General features: G+C 54.5%; 1 protein-coding gene across 4 annotated transcripts; it reads right to left on the reverse strand.

Moving 5' to 3' along the window:
* Nucleotides 1-6,149: 6,149 nt before the first annotated feature.
* HNF4A (hepatocyte nuclear factor 4 alpha) lies at nucleotides 6,150-26,425 on the reverse strand. 4 transcript variants are annotated; one of them, XM_068149793.1, is made up of 10 exons: nucleotides 26,144-26,425; nucleotides 22,393-22,570; nucleotides 20,791-20,885; nucleotides 18,268-18,386; nucleotides 16,373-16,528; nucleotides 12,477-12,564; nucleotides 11,886-12,041; nucleotides 10,775-11,011; nucleotides 10,007-10,129; nucleotides 6,150-9,408 (listed from the first exon to the last, which is right to left on the reverse strand). In XM_068149793.1, the coding sequence occupies exons 1-10, from the start codon at nucleotides 26,256-26,258 to the stop codon at nucleotides 9,266-9,268; spliced, it is 1,410 nt and encodes a 469-aa protein (XP_068005894.1). In that variant the 5' UTR covers nucleotides 26,259-26,425; the 3' UTR covers nucleotides 6,150-9,265. The 4 variants fall into 4 exon arrangements, with proteins under 4 accessions (XP_068005894.1, XP_068005896.1, XP_068005895.1 ...); XM_068149795.1 differs by having other exon boundaries at nucleotides 18,268-18,374; nucleotides 26,144-26,423; XM_068149794.1 differs by having other exon boundaries at nucleotides 22,393-22,567; nucleotides 26,144-26,422.
* Between the last annotated feature and the right edge of the window lie 929 nt (nucleotides 26,426-27,354).

Here is a 27,354-nt window from a genome sequence, read left to right on the forward strand (position 1 = left end):
TGGCAAAAGCCATGCCAGCATGGGCACCCCATGCTGATGTTCCAGTTCAGCCCTGCTTTGGGCCTCACCGACTCACAGCTGGGTGCCACCCGGCAAGCTGGTGTCCTAAGCTGGGAATAGTTTGGATCTGTGTGAATTAGACCTGTTCATGATGTTACTCCCTGCTGTTTCCAGTAGATGATGGGATAGGTGAGGTTGGAGGGGACATGGAGGGTAAGAGACCTTTGCCTTCATACAGCGCTTCAGCACGAGGGAAGCAGCCAGGCAGGACCTGCAGTCCCAGGGCAGATGTAGGAGCCTGAAGCTGGCAGCTGCAGACAGTTTGGAGGGAGGGAGAAGGCCTGTGTGGGGAGATGGGTCTGTGGCCTCATAGATGAAAGGGTGAAGGAGGTTCCTGGGTGCACCTGATCCAGCTCATTGCTGAAATTGTCAGGGAGGCTGATCTGAGAAAAGGCTTCAAGACACCAAACAGCTGGCAGTCACTGGAGCTGCAGGAAAAATTAGCAACTGATGGTACAGGTTGCACAGCCTGGCTGGAGTTTACACCTTCAAACAAGGCAGGAAAATTTAGCAGGGAGGTGGCAGCTCCAGACCTGAGTGTTGAATAGCTGCTGCAGCAGGGTTTGGGGAGTAAGCAGGGGTGTTTGAAAGGATGTGTGAAGGAAGCTCTGCTTGGAGGGACCAGAAGGGCAGGAAACAAGCGAGAGACAGAAGCAGTCTCAGTGAGAGGGATGTGAAAGGATTTTCAAATAAGAGCCAGAGCCTTGGGCAGGTTGTAAGAAGGGAAGGAAGGAGAGCAGAAGTGAGAATACTGCACAGTGAAGAAGGACTGGAGGTGGAATACGGTTTGGGGATGGTTTCCAAGTGCAGTAAATACCTTAGCTCAGTTTTCTTTACGTGGGGAATGTTGAATGCAAGAGGAGTGGTGGGTGGTGAATGGAGGTGAGGGGTTCAGGCACCAGGCCACGGTGCAGGGGGAGTTCTAAAGCACTGCCTCGTGAAATCACAGGAATGGTAGCAAGTGTTAGTGTCACTGACTCTACCTGCAGTTGGCATCTTGTGACTGGAAACCAGTAGAGGCAGAACCTGTCTACAAGGAAGTAAAAGCAGCAAACTGCAAAGCAACATCCAGACACTAACAGTCCTCCCCCAGCTGCAGGGGTTTGTCTTTGCCCACGGCTGCGGGACACACCGCATCGCATGCAATGCAGCCCTCCCCAGCCCAGAGGAGATGAACCCCACCAAGCCTGACCCTTCATCAGCTCCTAATTGCAGGAGCTTCAGCCAGGAGTTGGGAGCCACACCTTGGGAGCCACTCCTGGAGCCCCGTGGGGAATGCAGCCCCTCTCACGCTCGTCTCTCCTGTCCCATGTGGTTCCTGCTCTGGGCTGCTCCCCGCGCCCTGCCGTTGTGTTATAAACCAGTGGCTGTTGGTGGTGGTTGATATTTAATGAAGCCTCTGCGATACTCTTCACTCATTTACTTATCTGAACACACTCAGTGCCCAGCCTGGGAAAGTTATCTTGGCTTCTTGAAGGTTTTTCCACCATTAGCAATAAACGTTTTACAGTCTTGGCAAGCTGAGACTGAAAAGAGAGCAGGACTTCAAACAACGCTGCTCACAGAGAAGGCTTTAAACTGATATTAAATCACTAAACTGTGCAAACATAACAGTCCTGTAATAAAGATAATCTCTGTGCAGTTCAGGCCAAGAGGGGCTCTGGTCCTTGGGGTGCAGGTGGGACCTCTCGGCCCCACAAATTCCACAGCCCTTTTGGGCAGCTCAGCATCAGGGAGCCACTTGCAGTGCTGGGTGAGGTCTGCCCACACCAGCCCAGCAGCATGGAAAGGGCTGTAGGGGAGCAGCAAACCCTGCTAATCCCCCTAGGCAGGGCCACCCCAGTCTTGTTTAAATCTGCTCTGGACATGGTGCCCTGGCCCATGTGGTGCTTGGCTGTGATACAGTCCCACCCTTCACTCCAAGGGTGAAGTGACTGAGAAAATGCTCCCTAAAATACCACAAATATCCCTGATCCCAAAGCCTGGAAGCATACATCCTCTAAGACATGCTTCCATGACTGTTGTGGTGTGAGGAGGGGGTCTCAGAGGTGGCAGCCAGAGCTGTAAGAAGCAGATGTGGTGCTGGGGGGCTGCCCCTGCCCTCCTGCTCCCCCCCCCCCCAGCAGGCCAGGAGCCAGGATGCAAATGCATGCAAACCTGCAGCATCTGCAGGCAAGGCAGGCACCCCTCACCCAGGCATGGCAAATCATGCAGTTAGACTCCCAGGGAGCCAGCTGTGTGGTGTGACAGGGACAGGCAGCTGTGCCCAGACAGGCTTTGGGGACAGACTTTGCTCCCCCAGGCCTGAGTAGCCTCAAACCAAGCAATGTCTGTGCAGAAGCTTGGCAGGGAACATGCTTGGCAGGACCTCTGAATGCTTTAAATATGCTGGGATGTCTGCAGTTTAATTTCATAGAACGGTTTGGGAGGGACCTTTAGAGGTCATCTAATCCACCTTCCAGTTTCCTCTGAACTGAGGCACTGCTTTCTCAGGCTTTCATCATCTTTGCAGGGCCCTTGCCCACTGGAAGCACTGGCAGCAGCTGTCTCCATGGGCAGAGGGGGCCCTGGCAGGATCAGCCCTTGCAGGGGGCTGCCCAGGTGCTGCTCAGGGACCTGTTCTTGCCAGCTCCTTCATGGCAATGGCTGCAGTGCTGCTGGGTCTGCTGAAGCAGTCAGAGCTCTTGGGTCTGCTCCTGCAGGAAGCTGGTTGGTAAAAGGGGCAGGATGCTTTCCAGCAGCAAAATGAGGAAGAGGCTGCTGCTGCCTGGCTTGGGCTGGGTGCTTTTGCTCTCAGGGCTTTCAACCTGATGTCCATCACAGGCACTTACATCAGTGGGAAGGAGTGAAGCAGGGTTGGGTGTTGGAGTAACTCCTAACCAATAGCTCAGGCACTTGCACAGCCATGGGGTGAAGGAATGCAGCTGTGTGGTGGACTGTGAGGAGAGGAGCTGCACACAGAAGGGTTTCAATGGAAGTGTGAGAGCCTGCAGTGGTAGGGCTGCCTCCACTGCCTCCTCCATGGACATGCAGTGCACCACATCTCCAACGTGCTCTCCCAGATCAGAAGATGCTACTCTAATCCCATAATTTAAGGCAATGTTAAGATGCTCACCCAGAAGCAAGGATCCCAGTGATTGTCCTTTAGCTGTGCCAGAAGTGCTGAGGGCCCGAGTCAGGGATTCCGAGCCTCTAAAGTTCCCCTTTGCTGCTTCTGCCTCAAACTTTTGTTCCCAGTTGCTTGCCATCTTAGCTGCTGCATGACTTAGGGACCTCCAGACCTCTGTAGGCAGACCTTTAAGGCTTTGTGTCCTCTGCAAATCAACTCTGAGCAGCTCCCAGGATATGCCTGAAGCAGTGTGCTCCCTGGCAGTGGTTCAAGGTAACACCACCCTGTTGGCAGGATTAACTGATGGGTGTTTTGAAGGCACAGGCAGGTTTTGGAGAGTCCCAGAGAGGCACAGAAAAGTGCATTATCCAGATACTTTACTGTAATGATTTTCCCAGACAGTGAGGGGGGATGTGTCAGGTTCCAGCCACTGCTGACACCTAGGCTGGCAGCTGCAGTAAGGAGCTGCTGCCCAGCTCCTGATGCTTTCTGCTGTGGGTATTTATCCCAGCATGTCCCTCAGGCATCTCCTGCACTCCTGATCACACCCCTGGCATTTTCTAGCAGGAGGTAAAGAATCACAACAGCTGCCCCAGACCAGAGTCATCAGGCATGGGTGCCTCAGGCTCAGAAGGGCTTTCTGGTCTTCCTGTGCCCATGGGGTCACAAGAGACTGCAGGTCCCAGCCAGGCAAGGCTGCATGGTGTGAGGTGCTGCACTGGAGCACAGCCTGCAAAGCCCAGAGGTTTGTGTAACCCAGATCTTGTTCTGGGACTGATCTCCTCAGCTAGAGGTGCCCTCAGGCCTCTGAAAGCTGATGAAGCAGCCATGGTGACACAAGCCTGGCATCACTCCAGGCCCAAAGCCAGAGCAAGCCTTGGAATGCAGTTCTCAAGCTACCTTCCTCCCAAGACCTGGGTTAGATCCAGAATTGTTCTGCCCCAGGCTTGAACAGGAAGCACTCTGCTGACCCCAGCAGCCTCCTGTCTTACACAGGACACTGAACTGGAGGACGTGACTGCAGCCTTGTTTGTACCAAGCTCTCCTGCCCACTCCACACCTGAGGAAGCTGACAGGGTGCTGCTGGCCTGGCTGGCAGTTCTGCAGGGGCTAGGTGTGTTCAGGATTATCAGGGTCACACCTCCTTTAGGAATGGGCAGAGGGGTTTTAACCATACCCACACCCTACCCTTCCTCCTCCAGCCTGCCTAAGTGGGAGAGGGCTGTGCAGTGTGTGGCTGCTTGGTGCTGTTTGCACTCAGCCTTGAGGGAGCTGGGCAGCTTGGCACAGAGCTGCCTGGCACAGAACTGCCCAACAGTGCCACGTTGCTGAGTTGTCCCTGCTGCCTCATGCTGTTCTTGACTATCTGTGCCTGTGTGTGCCCTTGCAGGTTTAATGGCAGCAATAGCCAGGGGTGATATGCAGGCCATAAAACTCCTCTGCCATTCTCTCTCTCTCTCTTTTTTTTTCCCCTCACTGAGATATGAAAGCTCTGGAAAAGGCTCCAAAGCCTGCTGGCTATTTCAGATGAAGGTTATATAAGCAATATGAAAAGAATGCATTTTACAGGGGCCAGAGGACCTAAAAATATCACTTTCACAGATCTGTGCTTGGACATTTGTAAAGGTTTCACAGCTGGAGATGCTGCTTTCCAGGAAATCATCCTTAGTCTAGGCTTCAGGCACAGAACAGGACAGTAAAAAGCTCTGGTATCCAAAAACAATGCGAGGAAATTGTCTTAAAGGCTGACACTTGCTGGCCTTGCAGCAGCCATCTCCTGTGCCTGTGGGCTCCAGGGAGCCCAGCAGGATAAACACAGCCCATGAGTGGCTAGAGCAGTGTGGCAGGGTGATTCCAGGCTGGAGTGACAGCAGAACTGATGGTTGGGATTGAGGACAAAGCTGTTTCTGGGGCACTTTGAGGATTTTGGGTATTTTTTTTTTCCCCAAGAGACTTGAATCCAGTCATAAGAAACCTCCTGTAGGGACTGCACTGATTTAAGATTAACCAGGTAAAGGGCAACCTTGATAGAGCAGTTGATGGGAAGCAACCCAGGAGAGTTTATTGCTTTGAAGATTTGATATTACACCTGTGGAGCTTGTAGGGCATATACCCAGGCAGAACCCACCCTGAGTCACAGGGCTCCTGTGGCAGGCAGAGGGCTCCTGGTTTCCATTCCATATTAAGGAGATGGAGCCAACTCCTTTTCCTTCCCTCGAGTGGGCAACCACTCACTCAGTGTGTGCTGAGGTGACACTGCCTTTGCTGCCCTTGTTCAGGCACTCAGGGCTCTGGGCCGTCATGGGTGTACAGATACTGAGGATGTTACCTGAGGTCCTTCCTGTTCCCTGGGTCCTTGGCCCCAGAGTGGAGGCAGGCTCTGAGTGCTGTCTCCATGTCACCCTCAAACACAGTCTGAATCTCATCCCTGCATCTCTGACCTGCTGACAGTTTTCACCAGCATGACTGCCCAGTGGAAGGCTACTGGATGTGCAAGTGGGATGGAAGATCAGCCTGCTTCTCATGCCTCTTCCTTGGGATGAGACTGCCCACCTCATTCCATGTCAGGGGCAGGAGGTGGGAGAACATGAAGGGCATCTGCTACAGCTCAGAGCTGCAGATGCTGGATTCTCTTCCTGCCCAGACACCTGATCTTTGCAGCCTCTGCCCCCTCTTCCCCTTATCTTCCTGGGCATGCTACAGCTGAGTGCAGGCTCCTGTGAGCAGAGGAGCAGCTGGTTCACAACCTGCTCTAATTCTCAGCCTGTTTCTTCACCTTTACAACCAGTGACAAATTGACTTTCACTTTATCATCTTATTGTGCCCTGTAGGCTCAGGCTGCCTTTGGCTGCAGCTGTAGGCTGGCAGTGTGTGAGCCAAAGCAGAGTCAGCACCTCAGGGTGCTCAGAAAGCAGCTCTGGGTTACAAAAAGGCCTTAAAAACGAGTGTGTCCAACACGCTAAGAAGATGGTTTGGCTTCCTTTGCTTGGCTTTCAGAGCGTGCTTACATGGAGTCTTTAAGCTCCCTGGAGCCCTGAAAGCAAATATTTCTTCTTCATAGCTGTTTTTCTCTTCAGGAAGGTCAGGATTGTCACTGGGCCCTGTGCTTCCAGCATGCTTGGCTTTGGGACAGACACCAGCCAGCCTCAGGCTCCCCAGGAAATGCCGGCAGCTGGCAACAGCATCAAGCCCTCAGCACACACATGCCTTGTGCTCAGCCCAGCAGCCAGGTGAGCCCCTGGATTGCAAAGAAATCCTCCCAGAAGAAAGAAATCCACCTGTCTGGGAAAAGTTAGAAAATACTTTGGCATTTATTTCTTTTACTTTTTCTTTTTTTCCTCTTTTTTTTTTTTCCTCTTTTTTTTTTCCTCTTTTTTCTTTCTTTTAATGAATACAAACTCTAGCGAAGAAATATTCCTCTGTTTCCATTGGAAGGCAGTAACCAGCAAAAATTAATGTACAATATGGAGGAATGCTTGGTGCAAACAGACCAGAAGAGGCTTCCCCACAGAGCATCTCTAGGCAGAGGGGGAGGTGGGGGAAAAAAGGTTGCTGCAGCTGGAGGAGACAGCCTGGTTATTGGGAGTGGGGAGGGGAGAGGGGGGTTGCATTGAATCTCCCAATTATAAATAATCAATGTGATTTACAAGTTATTTTACAGGAAATGATTGGCTTCATCATTGCAATAAATTACTTGGTAGGATGCCACCAGAGCTGAGGGGCAGCACTACACTTCTGAGGCACGAGGTGAGGGGCTTCGGTTTGCACTGGAAATGGAAGGACAGACCTGAAGCTGCCCTGGCTGGGCTGGCTCAGACTCATCCCCACCAAGGATCTCTCAGCAGCCAAAGTTCCACCAGCTCCATCTTCCCCAGAGGTCAGCACCCCACATAGTCTGTGGTTAGTTAGAGCTGCCATGGCCTTGTGCTGCCCAAACTGACTGGTGCAGGGCTCTGCGAGCTCCAGCCCTGCTAGCACCCAGAGGAACCAGTGCTGGGTGCAGGAGGGCCCAGTTCTGCTGGCACCCAGAGGAACCAGTGCTGGGTGCAGGAGGGCCCAGTTCTGCTGGCACCCAGAGGAACCAGTGCTGGGTGCAGGAGGGCCCAGTTCTGCTGGCACCCAGAGGAACCACTGCTAGGTGCAGGAGGGCCCAGTTCTGCTGGCACCCAGAGGAACCACTGCTGGGTGCAGGAGGGCTCAGCTCTGCTGGCACCCAGAGGAACCACTGCTGGGTGCAGGAGGGCCCAGTTCTGCTGGCACCCAGAGGAACCACTGCTGGGTGAAGGAGGGCCCAGCACTGCTGGCACCCAGAGGAACCACTGCTGGGTGCAGGAGGGCCCAGTTCTGCTGGCACCCAGAGGAACCACTGCTGGGTGAAGGAGGGCCCAGCACTGCTGGCATCCAGAGGAACCACTGCTGGGTGCAGGAGGGCCCAGCACTGCTGGCATCCAGAGGAACCAGTGCTGGGTGCAGGAGGGCTCAGCGCTGCTGGCATCCAGAGGAACCAGTGCTGGGTGCAGGAGGGCTCAGCTCTGCTGGCCCCCAGAGGAACCACTGCTGGGTGCAGGAGGGCTCAGCTCTGCTGGCACCCAGAGGAACCACTGCTGGGTGCAGGAGGGCCCAGTTCTGCTGGCACCCAGAGGAACCACTGCTGGGTGCAGGAGGGCCCAGTTCTGCTGGCACCCAGAGGAACCACTGCTGGGTGCAGGAGGGCTCAGCTCTTCTGGGCTCTGCTGTAAACCAAGAGACAGAGCTGTGAAGCTTGGGCACTGGCAGGCACAGAGAAACAAGGGCTGTGGCAGGGAGGGCACAGGGCAGGTGGGTGCAGACCCAGGGGACTTGGGTGAGGCAGGGCCCTTGCCCTGGCCTCTGCCATCCTCTGCAGGAATCGAAGCAGTAGTTCTGAGGCTGCTGCCCTCAGACCCTTCGAGGGCTGAAGGAGCCATGAGGAGTTCTTATCCCACTGTGAAGGTTTTTCCATCTGTTGTCAGCCACTCTCTCCATGCTGGAGCAGTGGCACTGGGCTGGACAAGCAGATTATAGAGCACAGCTCAGCTGAAATCCTGGGTTACAATGCTCCCAGGACTTGGTCAGCTCAAGACCTTGGTCCAGTCTGTGAGGCCTGGGCTCTTCCCACCCTTACAGCTCTCTCCCCTTCATATGTCCTTTCCTCTGCTTCCTTGCAAACAGGTATCCAGTGGTCTTCTTCTGACTGCTGAGAAGCACTATTTGGGCCAGTGATACTTGGGTAGTGCTGCCCACCACCAGCCTGTAAGGGGTGACCCCATCCCATCAGCTGAAATCTTCTGAATCTCATGGTCCCCCAGCCTCCCAGTCCAGGTAGCAAGGAGGCAGTAAGTGGTGTAAAGGGGGGATTTGGCAGTGGTTGTCTCTCTGAGCCCTGTGGTGGGAGGGGTGGTCATGGCACAGAAATAACAAAACCTCTCCAAGGGCAGAAGGATCCAAACAATGGAGAATTTGCCCCAGGATCAGCTGTAAAGGTTTGTTAGATCTGTCTAGGAGGGTCTGTGTGCTGAGGGGACACCATGCAAGGACCTGGGACTAGCCAAGGGTGAGGAGTGGTTCTGCCAGTGGTGCCTGGGCAAAACCCACATTCTTCACCTGCTGTTATGCTCCCAAGGGAGCTTCTATCTCCATCAAGTTTGGCTGGGCTGGGGGCTGTCTGGAGAGCTGGCATGGTTGCAGGAGGGAAGCCCTCTGCTCACACAGCACAGAGAGGTCACAGGGTCAGGTGTATCCACCAGTGCTGAGAGGTGGCAGTGGGGGAACAGGCAGCTGCATTGTCCTCAGCCAGTCCCTGCCACCTCCCCCACAGAGGGAGACAGAAATCTGGCCCTGAGCACTGAGGGTTTCAGGAAGGCTTCAGCTTGGTTCTGGGACTTGGGGCTGCCCATGGCACATCCTGTCTGTCTCTGCAGGAGGACAGCTTCTGATGGTGGTGGACCAGTCCAATAACCAAGCCTGTGTGTTTGCACCCAAGCACCTCTGGATGGCTTCTCCTTTCACAGTGACAGAGTCAGTTTGGGCTCTTCTCCCACATGGTCTTCTACCCAAGGCTAGGTGCTGTGCAGGTCACTAGATGACCTCCTGCTTGGTGATGGCAGGCTGTGGGATGGAGGTGGGCTGCTTGGCCACGGTGGCGATGGCTCCAGGCAGCAGCTTGTACTGCTCTGGTCCTGAGCCCGCAGGTGGAGATGGCTGTGGAGTTTCTGGAGTAGCTACAGAGAGAGAAACATAATTAAGAGAGGGCCTCATGGCCCTGACAGCACTGGGGTCTGTCCTCAGTCATGCAAGGCTCGTGTGTGAGTAAGGCAGAGGCTCTGCAGCAAAGCCACAGCTCCTGGTGACTTGTGTGCAAGGCAGCCTGGATGCAGAGGCATCACCAGGTGCCCTGGAAGAACCACAATAATAAACATCAAATGAGAGGACCTGTGGCATTCTGAGCTAGACTGGCCACTTCTGTTTGGTCACTTGAGATGACCTCAGTGCAAATTCCCAAGTGGAATTGCAGAGGGCAGTGAGCTGTGTCTGAAACAGGCAAGGGGAGCGGAGCCTTCCCACTGATTTCAGCAGGCACTGGAAGGGATTATTCATCCCCTAAGGGCTTTGCAAAAGCTACAGTCTGCCAGGGAACATGGTGTGGGATCAGTCAGTCTGTCCTAATCTAATCTCACCCACCACTTTCATTGTCTTCTCCTCCAGGAATTTCTCACAGGCTCTCCTGCATGGAAATGTCACTGTGGGGTGGAAACCACCTCTGCAGGCAATCAGGAGAGCTCTCCGTGGTGGAGCCCTGCCCTCTCAGGTGATACTCACACATCTGCCCGTTGTGCATCTGAGGAGGCATTGTGTTGGCCACAATGACATTTGTTCCCAGGTTCTCCTGGATCAGGTGGGGGTGCAGGGGGTGGTGAGTGTGCGGCGTTTCGCTTGATGAGCCTAAAAACGTGCACAGAATGTTAGATGCCTCTGGGGCAGAAGGGGACAGTCCAGAGGGACAGCCCTGCTGTCCCCCAAATGTCCAAGGCTTTGTGCAGGACCAGCTGGTGTGACTGGAGCACACCCTTCCCTTTTACCTCCACGGGTGCCTTGGGCTCCCTAACCCCTGCCTGCTGCCTGCATTTCCTCTCGCACAGGGTTATGTTCCTGCCCTGCTGAGTCACACTTCCACGTAAAGAAGAGCACAGTGGCAACTCCTCGTTTTGTTCTGTCCCATTGGATGCTCCCACCAGAAAATCTGGAACACTCTGAGCTTTCAGACCCTTTTGTTCCCTTCTGACAGGGAGGAAGATTAAGTACAATGGCTGGTAGGAGTCTGAGGGTGGCAGAGCAAAGCTTGTCCACCTGCAGGGGGTTGGGGACACCTCCCATAAAGAGGTGCACAGCTAATGCAGCCCTTTAGATGAGCAGAAATGGGGGAGCCTTTGTTGCCAGTGCTAGAGGGAGAGGATTTTGTGTGAGGCAAAGGCTGACCCGCCTGTGGGCTGTCTCTTTCCAGGTAAGAACCAATGGCTGCGTTGATTCTCAGCCTGGGAGCGATCGGGAAACACTGAGAGGCCTCTTGTGGGAGGCGCAGGTACTCACCCCCCAGCAGCATCTCCTGCAGCAGGTTGTCAATCTTGGCCATGCCGAAGAGCTTGACGAACTGGATCTGCTCAATCATCTGCCAGGTGATGCTCTGCAGCACGGGCAGCAGCAGCAGCAGCTCCCCGAAGCGGCCGCGGCAGTCGTACTGCCGGTCGTTGATGTAGTCCTCCAGGCTCACCTGCACCTGGTACCGCAGCCGCTTGATCTTGGACGGGTCGCTCAGGCCCTTGGCATCTGAAACAACCCACAGAGCAGCTGCCCAGGCTGCTCCTCTGGCAGCTTGTCCTTCAGGGGCAGACTGCCTCAGGGTGCAGGCTGAGGCGAGCTGTTTGCTCCTCGTCCGCTGCAGCAGTCGGTTCTGCTCAGGCTGCCTTCTTCCCTCCCTCCAAGAACAGTCTGGTCCAGAGAGGCAGCCAGGCAGCATTTCCACTGCTCAGCAGTAGTGTTAGTCAGCAGCCCAGTGTGCACTTGCAGCCCAGAAAGCCAATTATATCCTGGGCTGCATCAAGAGAAGTGTGGCCGGCAGGGCCAGGGAGGTGATCCTCCCCCTCTGCTTTGGTGAGACCCCACCTGGAATACTGTGTCCAGTTCTGGAGCCTCTATTACAGGAAGGATCTGGAGGTGCTGGAAGGTGTCCAGAGAAGGGCCATGAGGATGAGCAGAGGGCTGGAGCACCTCTGCTGAGGACAGACTCAGAGAGTTGGGGTTGTTCAGTCTGGAGAAGGCTCTGAGGAGACCTTATTGTGGCCTTCCAGGGGGCTCCAAGAAAGCTGGGGAAGGACTTTTTAGGGTATCAGGGAGTGATAGGACTGGGGGGAATGGAACTAAAATAGAAATGGGTAGATTCAGATTGGATGTAAAGAAGAAGTTCTTCCCCATGAGAGTGTTGAGAGACTGGCACAGGTTGCCCAGGGAGGTGGTGGAAGCCTCATCCCTGGAGGGTTTAAGGCCAGGCTGGATGTGGCTGTGAGCAACCTGCTGTAGTGTGAGGTGGCCCTGCCTATGGCAGGGGGGTTGGAACTGGCTGAGCCTTGAGGTCCCTTCCAGCCCTGACAATTCTGTGATTCTGTGATTCTATGATGGTGCCCCTGAGGGAGCTGGAGCACACCTGGGTCGAAGAAGATGATGGCCTTCAGGCAGGCGTACTCGTTGTCGTCTATCTGCAGCTCCTGGAAGGGCAGCACCAGCTCGTCCAGGATGCGCACGGCCACGCGGTTCACCTCCACCAGCTCGGGGCAGTTCCGGGGGATGATGTGGTCGTTCCCTTTGGGCAAGCAGCACAGAGAACATTGCCTTGTCAAGAGGGTTAAGGAGTTCAAACCCCAGGTAACCAATGCTGAGATCATTTTGAGGGTGGAGGACTTAAGGAGCTCCTCCTCTGCCCCTGCCCTGGCTCAGCACACCAGAAATGCTGACCTGTGTTGCCTCTCCTCACACCGGAGCCACTCAAGCGAGGACAAGCTGACTGAGAAGTGAGGCCTTCTCTCATTCACACCACAGCCTGCTTACACAAAGCTGGAGGTGGGGGCAATGTGAATGTTCACAGGCCCCCAGCTCTGCCACGTGTCGTGGACTTGGCTTACTGATACACAAAAGAACTCAAACCATCACCCTGCAAGAAACAAACGCTGCACCACCCCCTCCTCCACCCCAGCAGGGAAGCTTCACAGAAGCCAGGAGCAGAAGCACACTTCTTTACCTAGCAGCAAGACATCCTTGAACACCATGGACCTCTTGGCAGCTCCCAGTAGCAGATGCTCCCCTGCATGTGCTCGCAGCAGTGCTACCTGCAAGGGCAGGGGAGGGTTATTTGGGTGAGGCAGAGCCACAGCTGTGATTTCATGCAAGCAAGAGAGAAAGCCCAGTGCCCCTGTGCTGCACTCAGGGGTGGGGAGCCAGAGCCCCTCTCCAGCCACAGACAGAGAAAGTGGGCAGGAAATGTCCTCTTTTATGCATTCCTGTGCATAGACAGCTGAAAATCCAGTCAGAACCAGCAGGTACTAGACAGCACCTGAGACATCCCATAGGTACAGCACATGTCATGAGCAAGACTGTCCCAGGAGCTGCTGGCAGCAGTGGGACATGCTCAGGGTGGGCTGTTTGCAGACAAGGCAGCTCCCAGCAGGTGCAGAACCAGGGACCATGCTCCAGCCTGGGACGTGGTGGGGAGCAATCCCCTGTTGGAGAGTGGCTGTGCAATCACAGCTGGTGACACAGGGGTCACCCTCTGGCCACGGCTCCCTCCCCAGCAGCAGGCACTTGGGCCAGGGAAGCCACGGGGATGTTTTTCTGCCTTGATGTTAATGATTGAAGTGTTTCATTTTACACCCTCCAGTGGCTCCTGAGAATGTTCTGAGTCTTTTGCCCTCCTTCAGTTAAAAATTTCAAAGATTTAGGCAGAAGCAGAAGTTAACAATTGGACAGCCTGACACAGAGGCTTCTTAATGTCCAGCCAGGAGCCTCTGCTGCAGAAAACAACAATTAAACATTAATGAAGAGATTCTGAAGAGGGTGTCCTGATGGGAACAGTCCCCTTGTCCAGTGTGTTATCCTTCAGCACCTGACAAAGGCAGGAGAAGTCTTGTCCTACCAGAGCTGAGGGCTGGAGCACCTCTCCTATGAGGACAGACTGAAGGAGTTGGGGCTGTTCAGTCTGGAGAAGAGAAGGCTCCAAGGTGACCTAATTGAGGCCTTCCAGTATCTTAAGGGGCCTACAAGAAGGCTGGGGAGGGACTGCGCAGGATGTCAGGTTGTGATAGGACTAGGGGGAATGGAATGAAGCTGGAGGTGGGGAGATTCAGGCTGCAGGTGAGGAGGAAGTTCTTCCCCATGAGAGTGGTGAAGCCCTGGAATGGGTTGTCCAGGGAGGTGGTTGAGGTCCCATCCCTGGAGGTGTTTAAGCCCAGGCTGGACGAGGCTCTGGCCAGGCTGATCTAGTGTGGGGTGTCCCTGCCCATGGCAGGGGGGTTGGAACTAGCTGATCCTTGTGGTCCCTTCCAACCCTGATTCTATGATTCTAACTGCCAGGAGAATGTCACCCATGGAGGAGGGCTCTGGTTACTGCAGCTGCTGATGTCTGAGAGGGGGACTTGTTCTTTTTGCAGGGAGTGGAAAAAAGTGATGCAAAACAAACAGAGTGGAGGTCCCTGCAGAGCAAAAAGACTGCACACCCCACACCTGGTGCTGGAGGAGCTCCATCTGTGTGCCAAGACCTAGTCTCTCACCATCCAAACAGGGGTGGGTGCCCGCTTCTAATTAGCAGAGCTGCAGAAAACTGAGCTTTCCTCTCTGGTGAGACTTTGAGAAAGGTGGAAGGTCCAAAGGGGGAGCAAAGCCCTCACACATAAATACCATGCTCAACAAAGCCCAGCTTGGAGCCACCATCAGCTTGTTTGAGCAGGGTTAAATCCCTCCAGCAAGGCAAACCTCTCTTGCTTGGTGCTTGTTCTTGCAGGGAGCATTGCACTGCGAACTAAGGATAAACATAAAAGCTCCAGAAGAAGAAAGCAGAACTTTTTCACTTTAAGATGTGTTGGCTTTGCTGCCCCAAACCCAGTGGTGGACACTTTGGTGCAGAGGAGGAACAAGGGCTGGGTGTGCCCCTTCCTGTGAAAACCTGAGCACAGCTGAGTCATCCTCAGGGGACACTTCAATGAAATGTGAGTTTCCCAACAGGAAATGGACACAAACTTGAACACAAACTTGAACACAGAAGGTTTCACCTCAACATGAGGAGAAACTTCTTTACAGCAAGGGTGAGAAGCCCTGGAGCAGGCTGCTCAGGGGGGTTGGGGAGTCTCCTTCTCTGGAGACTTTCAAAGCCAGCCTGGAAAGCTCCTGTGTGGACTACCCTGGGTGATCCTGCCTTTGGCAGGGGGGTTGGACTCGATGATCTCTGGAGGCCCCTTCCAACCTCTAACATTCTACCATCCTGTGAAATGCTCCCACTGGACATGTCTTGACTGGCTCTCAGGGCTCTTGGGTATGGCCTTGCATGCAGCTGTTTCAACCCTGCTCCCTGGCATTTCTCTCCTTTCCCCTGCCCTCCCCTGAGAATCTGCTGCCTCTGCTCTCACACCATCCTTGGAAAGCACAGATGGCATTGACTGGTCAGCTTTAAGGCAGCACAGACTTTTCTCTCAAGCCTTTTGGGACAGACTGGGGAACAGCTTAAGGAGAAGGAGGGATGGCTGGTCACACCAGAACACCCACTTCAGTCAGGAGCATGCTGAGAGCAGCCTCTCCCTGGCAGGAAGGCAGGGTTCAGCCAGTCTCAGCTCTAGGTTTTGTTTTGTTTTGTTCTTGAAGTTTTGCAGCTCCACAGCTGTTAAGTGAGGCCATGTGAAGTTGCTGGGTTGTGCAGAGGTGTTAACCAGGTCTTCTGCCTCCTTTGCAAACAGCATGAGGATGCAGTGGGTTGTGCAGAGCTGGGCAAGCTTCCCCCCCCAGGCTGCAGCTGTTTGCTGTGTGTCTGGCACTTTGCCATTGGAGCCCAGTTTGTTATTCACATTTTGGAGCTGGATTTGCCTTAGCAGTTTAACAGAGATCTTACTCTTTTCCAGAATCTAACACCTGCTCACAATGGAAAAGGGAGAAATCTGCTCCTGCATTAACAGCACTGAGTTCCCTGGGGCTCTGTGCTGCTGGTTGGTTCCTGGAGAGCTGTGATTGAGGATTCAGGGGGCTTTGATCAGCTGGGTACTCTTCTCGTCTAGATACCCTTTATCTTCATGATATAAAGGTTACCTCTAGGTCAGCAGGGCTGGAGCCTGATCCTAGCTGAAGAGAGCACATGCTGCTTGTGTGGCTGTACATTGGGCAAACTGGGGAAACCTTCCCACCTGTGGCAGGAGCTGTGCTGTCCCCTGCCAGAAATGCTACCCCTTCCCCCTGGAGCCTCCCTCCCATCCTTGGGTGCTGTTCAAGATTGGGCACACAGCATCTCCTGCAACATCTGCTGCAGTCCTCTGAAGGACTTACACAGGCTGCCTGAGCCCCTGCAGTCTTATAGAGGAGATCAACCCCCTGTGCCTCTCTTGGCTAGAAAACTGGCAAATGTCATTTGAGTAATTCGTGTTCAATGCAGATATATTCCTGCTTTTAAACCCTGAAGAGAGATTTTCTTGTTGCCCTGGGAGCAAACCAGTGTTTAGCTTCAATAGCTCTGTACTAGGAGAGTGGACACAGACCCATCTCCAGGCCAGAAGCAGAAAGGAAGCTTGAACAGGCAGGTTTGGGTTTAAGTCTGGGGCAAACCTTAGGCTACAAATCTTTCCTGCTAGGTCTGATTACCCTGAGCATTTGTATAGCACTTGAGGAGTTCCAAGTGCTGCACAATCTGTAATTAATAGACAATTGACTGCCAGCCCCATGCAAAATGCTCACCTGATAATGCACCCAGCTCAGCTCAGCCTTATCAGGCCTGTGCTCATCAGCTGATTGGCTGCACATGCAAATGGGCTGTGCTGGCATTGTATGGATGCTGCTCCCAATCAGTCACAGCAGCCAGGATAACAGAGCACAAAATGCACATCTGCTTTGAAGGTCTCAGCTCCCCACCACCTTCACCAGCACCAGGGGGAGGGGGGGACTTGCCTGGTCATCCAGGGGCAGCTCACAGAAGGCAGGGATGTACTTGGCCCACTCCACCAGCACCAGCAGCTGCTGCTTCATGGATTCACAAACGTCAGAGATGTTGGCAATCTTCTTCCCTCGAATGTCTCCGTTGATCACAGGAACTGGGGATGATATCTGGAGGGAGAGAAGGGACCCTTCAGCTTTCAGTGCTGCAGGGGAAATGCAGACAGGAAGCTCTCTGGCCTGTGGGGTGATGCTAGGTCCAGCACCTGCAGTTGCTTTTTTCTGTTGCCATGCTCAGAACACATAGCCCAGCATAACTCATGTAAATTAAGATCAGCCTGGGGGGGGCTGTGAACATGGAAAGCTTCAGAGCTGAGGCTTGGTAAACTGTCATGTCCACAGGAGAAATGTTGCTTAAGCCAAGATCTTCCTTCCACTGAATGACTGCACCCAGGCATGATCCAAGAGGGAACAGTGAGGCTCATGCAGTGGTCAGCCTTACCAGTAACAAGGGCACACCCACTCAGTGTGGCTGCTTAAGCTACTGCATCCCAGCAAAGGGCAGAGAACTGTTCCCTCTTCCACCTAGATCCAGAGCTGGTTCTTGCCCAGACCTGTCCTGTCTGCTTTGGGCGGGAGACAGCCAGGCTCCGCTTCTCCTGTCTGAGTCAGCATGAGCACAAGAAGCCTGCTGAAGGCAGCTTTCTGGGTGTGACACTGCTTTCCACGAGCAGCAGGTCAGTAACTCTGCCATTGCCCAATGTGAGCTGGAGAGACAGCAAAGCTGTGGCAGGGCTGCAGGTGTGCAAACACGCCGCACACAGGCTGCGCTCCGGACACAGGCTGTGCTCAGGACACGGTGAATTATTTGTCACTGCAGAGGCAAACTGGGGCCATCCCATTTGCAAAGGACAAGCCTGACAGCTCTGCAAGAACTGTCACACACACAGGCAACAGCTCCCCAGGCAGGCACCCGGGCTGCTGCCCGGCTCTCATGCGTGGCTGCTCACCCAGCTCATCCCCAGGTTCCTGTGCGCCATGAACTCAGCCCCTGCCCTCCCCGCTCCTGGACAACGGCAGCTCTTCCTGTCCTGGGCCTGCCAGCACCCTCCCCTTGGACCTTGCCAGCCTCCCTGAGGAAGCAGGATTCAGATGCCACCTGCATGTTTTTCTCTCAGGTTGCAGTAGCTGGAAGCCTTCCAGCGCTGGAGCTGTTACTGAATAAATACGATTGTAAAAGCCTCACCATGTATTACCCTAATCAGAGGGCCCGGAAGGCTTAGCAAATAAATAAAGACCTCTGAGTGAGTGACCCAAGATCCTGGAGAAAGCAGCTCCTCAGCAGTATCTGGTTCTAATTAGCTAGGCACAGAAAAGTTACCAATTACCATGCTGGAGCCTCACTGTTTAATGAGTCTCTGTGTGCCCTGCGGGAGGGCAGGATCACCCCTGGATTTGTCTATGGTTGTAGTTTTTATCAGCAGACTCTGCTCCAGCCTTACAGAGGTTGCCACTGAGGGATTCAGAGCCTCAGAAATGTCCTTTCCTTGCAGATCATGAGACTTGAGACCCCACAAGCTCAGCCCTCTGGGAGCAGCACCCACACACATTTTATAGGGTATATAAATACTCTGGGGCCTGGGTAAGCCAAGGTGGGGGGTGGGATGAGACTGGATGTGCTGCCTGTGTGCAGAACAGACTACTGTGTACTACTGAGCTCTGGAGCAAGGAACATTGAAGGGGAGGTTTCAGGGAACAACTGCCTTTGGAAAGCCAGAGCCCAGCTGGCAGGTAAGTCACTTAGAGAAGAGGTGGCAATTTGAAGCCTCAGCTGTTAAATACCCACCCAGCTCTGCTAGCCAGGCAGTGCCTGGTGCCTCTGCACTTGTGAAAGAAGGAGGAGGAGTTACCTGCTGTGCCAGGACTTCTGCCTGCAGTAGGACATTGATGGAGGGCAAGCTGCTGTCTTCATAGCTTGACCTGCGGGTGCTGATCCGGTCACGCTCGTTCTGCACAGCTGCAAGAGAGCCTTTGACTGAGCTATGGCACAGCAGTGCCCCCCAGCAGCCCACACAGCCCTTCAGTGCCCCCCTGCCCTGGCTGCTCCCCAGCCTGGCAGCATGGAGCTGCAGCTCTGTCTGCTTTGTGATGGGCTGCTTGCAAGAATTACATAGAATAAACCAGGTTGGAAGAGACCTTCAAGATCATCGCGTCCAATCCATCAACCAATCCAACCCACCTAAACAACTAACCCATGGCACCAAGCACCCCATCAAGTCTCCTCTTGAACACCTCCAGTGATGGTGACTCCACCACCTCCCCAGGCAGCCCATTCCAATGGGCAATCACTCTCTCTGTATAGAACTTCTTCCTAATATCCAACCTAAACCTCCCCTGGTGCAGCCTGAGACTGTGTCCTCTTGTTCTGGTGCTGGCTGCCTGGGAGAAGAGGCCACCATCTGCCTGTCTACAACCTCTCTTCAGGTAGTTGTAGAGAGCAATAAGGTCACCCCTGAGTCTCCTCCTCCCCAGGCTAAGCAACCCCAGCTCCCTCAGCCTCTCCTCATAGGGCTGTGTTCCAAGCCCCTCACCAACTTCGTTGCCCCTCTCTGGACTCGCTCCAGCAAGTCAACATCCTTCCTAAACTGAGGGGCCCAGAACTGGACACAGTAGAGCTGCCTACATCTGGAGTTCTGTTTTCCTATTGGCTCTGTTCTGCTTTCATGGCATGGGGTCAGCTCAGAGGCCAAGCACCTGGTTCAGAGCCTGTGGAATTCAAGGGGAAGGCTCCTTCTAGAGGAGCTGGCTCTGACATTTTGAAATCAGGGTGTGGGGTCTGACATGGTGGAATGGAGGAGCTGAGTATCTGCACAGCTTGTTTGTCTGTCCACATGACTTCTGTGAGCTCTCTTTGGGAAGCTCCTGCCCTGGGTAGGTACAGTTGGAAAACTTCCTTCTAACTACAATAAGGAAGGAAGTGCAGAACAGCTCCTGTTTATCTATCCAGAGCAACAGAGCCCTCTCATACCTTATCATAACGAGAGTCCCAGGACAGGTTTGACCCCTACATGCCTCCCTTCTTGCTCTGCTTCTGGGAAGGACCTGGGCTTTGAGTCTGGCAGGTGGCAGTAGCCAGAGGAGCAGCAGCAGGAGTGCAGAGGGGGAGGCTCTGCCTGTACCAGCCTGACTGTCACTTACCCCTGCCACACCGCTCGGAGCCATCTGCTCCAGCAAGGTATTGATCAACGGCAGGGGCACCAGAACAGGCCCTGCCTTAGCTGGTGGCTCTCTGGATTGATGCCTTCTCCATGTATAACTCCTCCTGATAAAAAGCAATAAGGAGGCTGTGCCGGGAGAAAAGCCCTGCAGTCAGCGGCTGTAAATAGGAGCTCTCAAGGTTATGCTGCTCGTTATCAGCAGCAGGCCCCCGAGTTCAGTCACGCCATGATGTTTTCCAAATGTTTGCTCAGTATTAGCTGGTCATGCACCTAATGGAACTTCCATTGAACATTAACAGACAGCAGGCAGGCTCTGAGCTCGGGATGAGCGGGGACAGGAGGATTCCTCTGTTCTTCAGAAGGAGGCACCCCCGAGTGCCTCGGCCCCTCATTTAATAGGGACCAAATCTTCCTGCCCAGAGGTGTTCCTGATGGCTGGGGGTTCTGGGGAAGCCAGCCAGCTACCACTGGTCTTTCCCTCTTGTCTTCAAGGCCCCCTTTGCTCCTAAGTTTCTCCTTGAGGGGGTGTGAACTGGGAGGAGCACAGGGTTTCATCTCTCTACAAGGGGCAGCAAGGCCAAACACTTTCCACTTGTCCCCTTGCAGACATCGATGGGAGGAGCTCTGTGGAGTGCCAGGCAGCTCTTCTGGGCTGCTCCTGGCAGGTTGTCCCTCCACTGATAGGGCCACCAGCAAGGTCAGCAGCAGCAAGCTGCTCTGTGCCTTGCTGTGTGGGAGCAGGGTGATGTGGATTAGTGTGACCAAGAGTGAGCTGCAGAGGCCTGAGTGTGATCCATGTGTGCAGGTGTGGGCAGTCCTGAGACACAAGCTCAGCCCTGCAGCACCCTCCTGGGCATTTTGGAGAGGTGGCATTTTGAGAGGTGCCCTGAGGAGAGGCCTTGAAATTGAAATTGAATTTGGGAACATGCAGGGCCACTGTTCCTTGCCCTCAGCTGCTGGAACGATGGCTGCTCGCTTCCACTCAGGTGGGAGTAGGTATGTTGGGCTCATGCCTGGAGGCCCAAAGTCCTTAAACCCTGCTGTGATGGGGTCCCTGATGTGTGCACAAGAGAGCACAGTGGAGGGAAGACAGGGCTAAGGTGGCTGGGCTCACATGTGCACAGCAGAGACTGTCCTTGGGCTGCAAGGACTTAAACACACTGAGCCAGCATGGCTGCTGCAGGGGGAGCACCGGGAGGCCACCCCATCACCCACCTTCCTTCTTCATCCCTGCTCGGAAGCACTTCTTCAGCCTGCAGTAGCGGCACTGGTTCCTCTTGTCTTTGTCTACCACACACTGCCTGTTAAACCTGGGGAGAAAGAGAGGTGTGAGCTGCAGCAAGGCTGAGCCTGAAGGCAGGACAAGACACAGCCCCAAGCAGCAACATGTGCTCAGAGCAGGGTCTCAGAGGTTCACGCTGAGAAAGGAGCCCTGGCCTGTGCCATTTCCATGTTTGCTTTAGCTTGAGGCTTTTTCTTTGCACTGAACATCTCAGCACTTGGATCTGCCTCTGGATATTCAGTAAGGATGGGCTGGAGCCTGACAGTCCCAGGCAGGAGCTCAGGCTCACTAATCACTAGGTACAGAATGCTCATTATGGACTAGCAAGTCCCAGTGAAGTTAAAAGTGTGAACCAGGAGGGTCAGAGCCAGCTTAGGAGGGAGGAGAATGCATTCACTCTGAACACAAAAAGGGTAGAAGGTTGCTTTTGAGTTAGTAAGGCTAAGAAGTGGGTGTAAGTCCCTGCATCTCTCCAGAGCAGCGTGTGAGGATCTAAGCAGGTTGGTTCTGACACCTGGACAGCATTGCTGGTGTGCAAACAGCTCTGCAGCCACCTGTGCATCAGAGAGGACTTGCGAAGCAAGCAGCTCCTTCCCTCTGTGCTTGTACCACCACCAAAACCATCACACATGGCAAGGCAAATACTGATCTCACATCTGTGTGTCTCCTGCCTGCAGCACAAGCCTGGGTGCCAGTGGCAGCAGGAATTTGACTTGCAAATTTGCTGGTTTACTGCTGGTTGGTAAAGTTTGCAAAGTAAAGACAAAGGGCCACGGAGCTGGGAAAGGGCTCCCAGCACCACGGAGCTCTGCAGCTTTAAAAATACTTCTTTCTACTGTGCTTTGTAAAGCCCCAAGCTAAGATTTGCCCAAATGGATGTCTGAGAGCAGCTTTTCAAGCATTTTTGTAGCACTGATGTGAAAGCCTTGTCTCCAAAGAACTGTGCAGCTTGGCTTTCCCGCTGGAGCTGTGGGCAGGCAGCTCCCTGGGCAGCCAGTTTAAATAACCCTGGGGTGCAGGTGACAGTGTGCTTCACATGCACCCACAAACCTGGGCTGTCTTTCTGTCACTCAGATTTTAGAGTCACATTGATCTTCATGCTCTCCAAGTGGCTGTTAGGCCACCAGGAGTAATTGATTCCAAAAGCCCAAGTGATTTAGAGACTCTGAGCTGGAGATTCCTTGGTTTCCTCTGTGACTGTCTATGGGTGGGTTGCTCAGAGCAGGGAGCAGGCTGGTCACAGCCACTGATAGCACCACAGAGTTGTGGGTTACCATAGAGTTGTGGGCTACCACCAGTGACACAAGGTACCTAAAGAATGGGACAGGACCTCCCAGAGTCCTGCCCTGGTGATCATTGGAGGCCAGTCCCAGAGTGAGAGTGGTCTCTGACCCTCCCCAGCTAATATAAGGTCAGAGAAAGTGATGGGGATGAAGAAGATGAAGGATTATGTTGTTGTGCTCTGAGGACTTTGCCATTTTGCTCCTAGGGACAGTTTTGTCTCAGCCACAGGGCTCTGTCCCCTCTGCCCTCACCTGCAGGAGTACATGTGGTTCTTCCTGACACTCCTCCTGAAGAAGCCCTTGCAGCCATCACAGCTGGAAGCCCCATAGTGCTTCCCCGTGGCACGGTCCCCGCAGATGGCACACAGCGCGCTCACCCCGATGCTGCTGGAAGTGTTGATGCTGGCTGCTTCTGATGGAGATGTGTCTGCTTGGGGAGGGACACAGGGAGAAGAAGAGAGTGAGACAGACCCCTGATATTTCTTAACTCAGTTTCCAGTGCTAGACTTGGATTTGGAGGAGCCAGGCAGCTGCAGCCAGGTTGCACGTCAGAGAGGTGTGCAGGGAGGGCTGGGTGCTGCAGCTTTGTTCTCGCTGCACTTTGAGTGTGCCAGGGTGAGGCAGCTCTTCCTAAAGGCCTTTAGACAAAGTGGAAACTCATTTGCAGGAGTCACAGAGCAGAGCCAGAGTGCCTCAGGGCTTTGTAGACACTGCAGTAGCATGGAGAGGAGAAGCTGGTGCAGAACTGAAGCAGAGGTTTGACAGCTCAGGGTGAGCAGCTGGTTTGTTAGAGAAGGGTTTGTGTTACAGCTCTGACAGGGCCTGGGACAGCCCTGAACAAATGCTGTAGGGGAAGGGAGGTGACCAGCTCCCTTTGCTGGAGAACCTCACTGCTGGGCATGCAGCTCCAGCTTTAAATGCAGAACAAACTCAAAGGACTTCATGAGGGCAAACACTGCCCATGAAAGGAAGAACTGATGGAGCTAACCTAGAGAGAAAGGGTGATGTCTAGCATGGAGCAGGCTGTACTCTGGCTATCTTCTAGAATCTAGTCCCACCACAGCTGAGACTGAAGTGTCTTAACAGGCCTCACAGACTGAAGGGGGGGGCTGGCACTTGCACGGCTTTTCTGGGAGGATGGGGAATTGCTGCAGCCTCTGTCAGAAAGGACACCTGAAAGGCTCGAAACTGTCCCAGCCCTACACTAAAACCCTTCTAGCAAGCCAAACAAACCTCAAGGCTGAAGGGCTCAGCCCTTAATTGAGCTGATGTCACTGTCCCCTCCTGCCTACATTTTCCTGCACCAGCACAGGCACATTCCCCTGCCTCAGTGGAATTCCCATGCACAAATGACACTCAGGATCTGCATGGCCATAGAAACCTGCTGAGATTTCCATGCTTGAATCTTTTTCTCCCTGGGCTTGGCAGGGCCACAGTTAACTCTCACCCTGGGAGAGCCACAGCTGCTGCCACTTGGCACCCAGGAGAAAGGGGCCTGGGTACTATAAAAAGGCTGGTCCCAACAGACCTCCCTTTGGCGGCTGGGTGCTGGGGGAAGCTGAGGCAAGGCTGCCGGGGGCACAGCTTCTGTTTTGGCTGTCCTGTTGTGGAGAGAGGAGCTTGCTGCACAGCTGGCTCCTGCCATCCCTCAGCAGGAGGAACTGGTGAGGGTTCAGCAGTGAGCTGGCACAGAGGATCTCAGACTAGCCCCTTCCCTGGCTCTAGCAGCACCTTTCGCTTCCCTGCCTGCTTTCTCTCTTTCTAATTCTTTGAGACCCTGCTGTATTTATTCCTGAGTCTGTTTGCTGCCCCTCTGGGTCCCTGCCTGGCACACCCTGCACACAGCTGCATTCCCCTGTGTGCAGCACTGCCCAAGCAAAGCTTCTCTCTCCTCTCCCAAAGCTGTGAGCTCCTTCCAAGCCCGCTCTGGCAGTCTCTTGTCCCATGAGCAGCTTGCCTCCAAAAGCATCCTTCCTCCCAACGCATCCCGAGGGCTCAGCTGGCTGAGGATCGTCCCAGAATGAAGGTTAGGATCCCGGTCCCAGCTAAACATTGGACTTTTACAAGAGGAAGAGCTGCCCTGCCTTGTGATCACGGTGCCTGTGCATCTGTGGCAGCCCAGATAAAGCCCTGCTTAGCAGAGTATCCTGCTGTAATCTACTGAACATTGGACAGGAAAGGCTGGCACCGTTGTCAGCGGCATTGCAACATCTCAGACTAATAGCCAGCCCACAATAAAACTATTGCCTAATGCATCACTTTTTCCCATTAAGTTTCTTTTCTGGTGTCAGGAATGTGGGCTCCTAGCTGCTGTAGTGCTGTGGGTGTGCTGGGGCTGATGTGGAGTTAAGGGGGGAAAAAACACCCTTGAGTTTCAGTTTGAGACCTCTCAGCTGAGACTTGTGTTAGCAACAGGAGCTCCTGGAGAGGTTCCCTGAGCATGGGATGAGTTTGGTTTGTGATGGTGGCAAACTTGGGTCACTGCTGAGCAGCCACCTCTGGGCTGGAGCTGCTGAGCTGTGTGGGGCAGGGGCTGAGCTCTCCTGCAGTCCTCATCCAGAACAGGACTCTGAGGTTCTGCAGTTAAAGTTTCCACAGGCAGAGGTGTGGGCAGTTGCCAGGGTGCCAAGCAGCCCTGGAGGCAAAACTTGCCCCTGGCCTGGAAGTGGGCAGAGGAGGAGAGGTGTTGGTGCTTGCCTGACCCAGCTGACTCATCCACCCCTTGGGCAGATTTCATTTTGTGTTTGATCTTGTCACGAAATTATTGTGTCACTCTGCCTCGGGGAGTCCTTAGCCTGGGGAGACCAAGACACAGTTCCTCTGTGCTGCAGCTTCTGCCCGCTGGGTGGGAGAGGGACATGGAGGGGGAGCGAGACCTGGGCTTGTCCCAAAGGGTCCGGATGGGCATTGGCAGAGCCAAAGGGGGTTGCTCTCAGCTCTGAGAACCCTGGGTGGGTAGACCAGCCTCCGGGAGCAGAGAAGAGGCTGAGAGCCTGCCAGTGGGGAGTTATTGCACAGCAGAGCCACCCTGACACTGTGGTGTCATAGCTGTGACAGAGCAGAGCCATAGCCCAGGGAAGCCAGGCACAGGCTGCAAGGGGAGAGCCCACACTGCTGGCACAGCCCTCCTAAGACAGGGTGCCTGGGCAGCCTGTGGCACAGCAGGCAGGGGAAAAGGGCTCGGGGGTCGCTTTCTGTGGCTTGCTTTGTTTAGTCATTAACCTCCTATTTAGAGAGACTTTAAGGGGGACTTAGAGAGGAATCTTCTGCTATCTCTGAGCACTTAGTCCTTGGTTCTCAAACGGGTGGGCCAGTGGTGCAAATCCTGGTGGGTGGATGAGAATGCTCCTCTATCCTTGCCTGGTCCCCTTGCTCCTCAGCCCGGGAGCTGAGCCTCCCAGCCCTGTAGAACTGCCAGGGAAGGGGATGCCACCCTGCGCCCCAGCTCTGCATGGGGAAGGGCTGAGGCCTCTGGGCAGCTGTGGGGGCAATACCTGAAAAAATTTTCACCCTTGTCAGGTGCTAAATGTCCAGGGAAGCCAATCGCCAGCTGCTGCTGGGCTGGGACTGGCTCTTTGCTCTGGAACTTGGCTGCCTGTCGGGTGAGCTGTCAGCAGCGTTTCACTCAGAAGCTTTTAGCTAGTCATTTCTCTTGCCTGGGGTCTGGGGGTGGTGGGACCCATCCTGTGCTCAGCCCCAGCCTGGTTTCTGGGCTGAATGTCTGGTGGGAACCCCTCACTGCACCCAGCTCCTGCCTTGTGCCCGTCCCCAAGGTGTCTGGGCTGCAGGACACTGTCCCACCTGCCCCGAGCCCAGTGTCACACCAGCCCCTCCATTTCTCCCCAGGGCAGGCAGAAAACCCTCACTGAGCAGGCAGGACCCCTCAGCTGGCACCCACCCGCCCAGCGTTCCCCAGCCTGCCCGGGGCAGCAGCGCAGTGGCCGCCCCGGGCACTTCTCCTCCAGCAGCCCCCAGCGCGGGGGAGCAGGCGGAGGGGACTCACCGCTGCCCATGGCCAGCACCTGCATGTTCTCAAACTCCAGCGTGGTGTAGGCCGGGTCCAGCGCCGCGCTGTAGTCGGCCATCTCCATGTCCATCAGGGCTTTGGAGAGGCGCATGGTCCTCTGCCACCTCCGCTGCCCCCGGCCCAGGCTGCTGGCCCCGCTGCCTCCCTCTGCCTTGGCTCCGGCCCCTCTCCCTTCGCTTTTATTTCAAATATTTCTCTGAAGGGATTTGCTGAGCCTCCAGGCCTGGACTCCCCGGAGGGGTGGAGGCAGGAGGCAGGGGGTTAATCGTTAATCATCCCGCCCGGTGCTGAGCTGCTGGGTTTTTGGTGGAGCTGCAGTGATTCCTGTGACTGTTTGTTATTGAACCTCGAGGTGCTTTGCCCATCCCGGCTGCCAGGCGCAGGCAGCAGCAGGCACTCCCCGGGAACACCTTCCCGGGCCGGTGACCTTGATGCTGAGCTGCCAGCCTCGGTCTTAATTGTACCTGGGGTGGGAAACTCGGAAAACACCCCACCGGCAGAACAAGGTTGCTGTTCACCGCTGTCATTGCCTTCCCCTCTGCACCGTTGGCTGCTTTCTCCCCTGTCTTTCCCTTTTCTGGCTCCCCCCATCCCTCCCACACCTTTTTCCCTTTTCTCCCTCACCCCGAGAGAAGGTCAGCACCTGCCTGGCTGTTCACACCTTGCTATGCAAAGTAACGACGCACATCTCCTCTTACTTCCCTATAAACCGAGTTTTACAGGGGCTGGATGCCCTGCAAACAGTTCCCACCCTGTAGCCATGGTGAAGAGGGCTGGAGAGTGCCCTGGGCATCACTGAGGCTGCTCCTGTCCCACTGCTGGAGTCACCCTGTGCCAGGCACACCCTCCCCCCCAAACTTTTGTTTTGACTGATGCACCTTAAAATTGTCCTTAGACATTTTACAAGGTGGCAGAACTTGGCTCTGCAGTGAGATTTCTGCTTCAGAAGGCACAGCTGTTGCCAGCTCTCTGCCATCGCTACCAATGGTGCTTCTGCCACTTTGTCCAGGGGGTGCTGTGATCTGACCCACTGGTCCTGAGCAGGAGGGAGCAAAGAGCATGGCAGAGCTGCCTGTGCTAACCCAGGTGCTCTCCTCCCCAGCTGGCCCTGGGTAAATCTCTCCCCTGCTTCAGACAGAAGATGTCTCGGTGTAATTGCAAGATCAACAAGTGGGAATTTATCTGTT

This window comes from Melanerpes formicivorus, unplaced genomic scaffold (assembly GCF_026170545.1).
Source record: "Melanerpes formicivorus ecotype bairdi unplaced genomic scaffold, bMelFor1.0.p_v2 SCAF_19, whole genome shotgun sequence".
Taxonomy (NCBI): domain Eukaryota; kingdom Metazoa; phylum Chordata; class Aves; order Piciformes; family Picidae; genus Melanerpes; species Melanerpes formicivorus.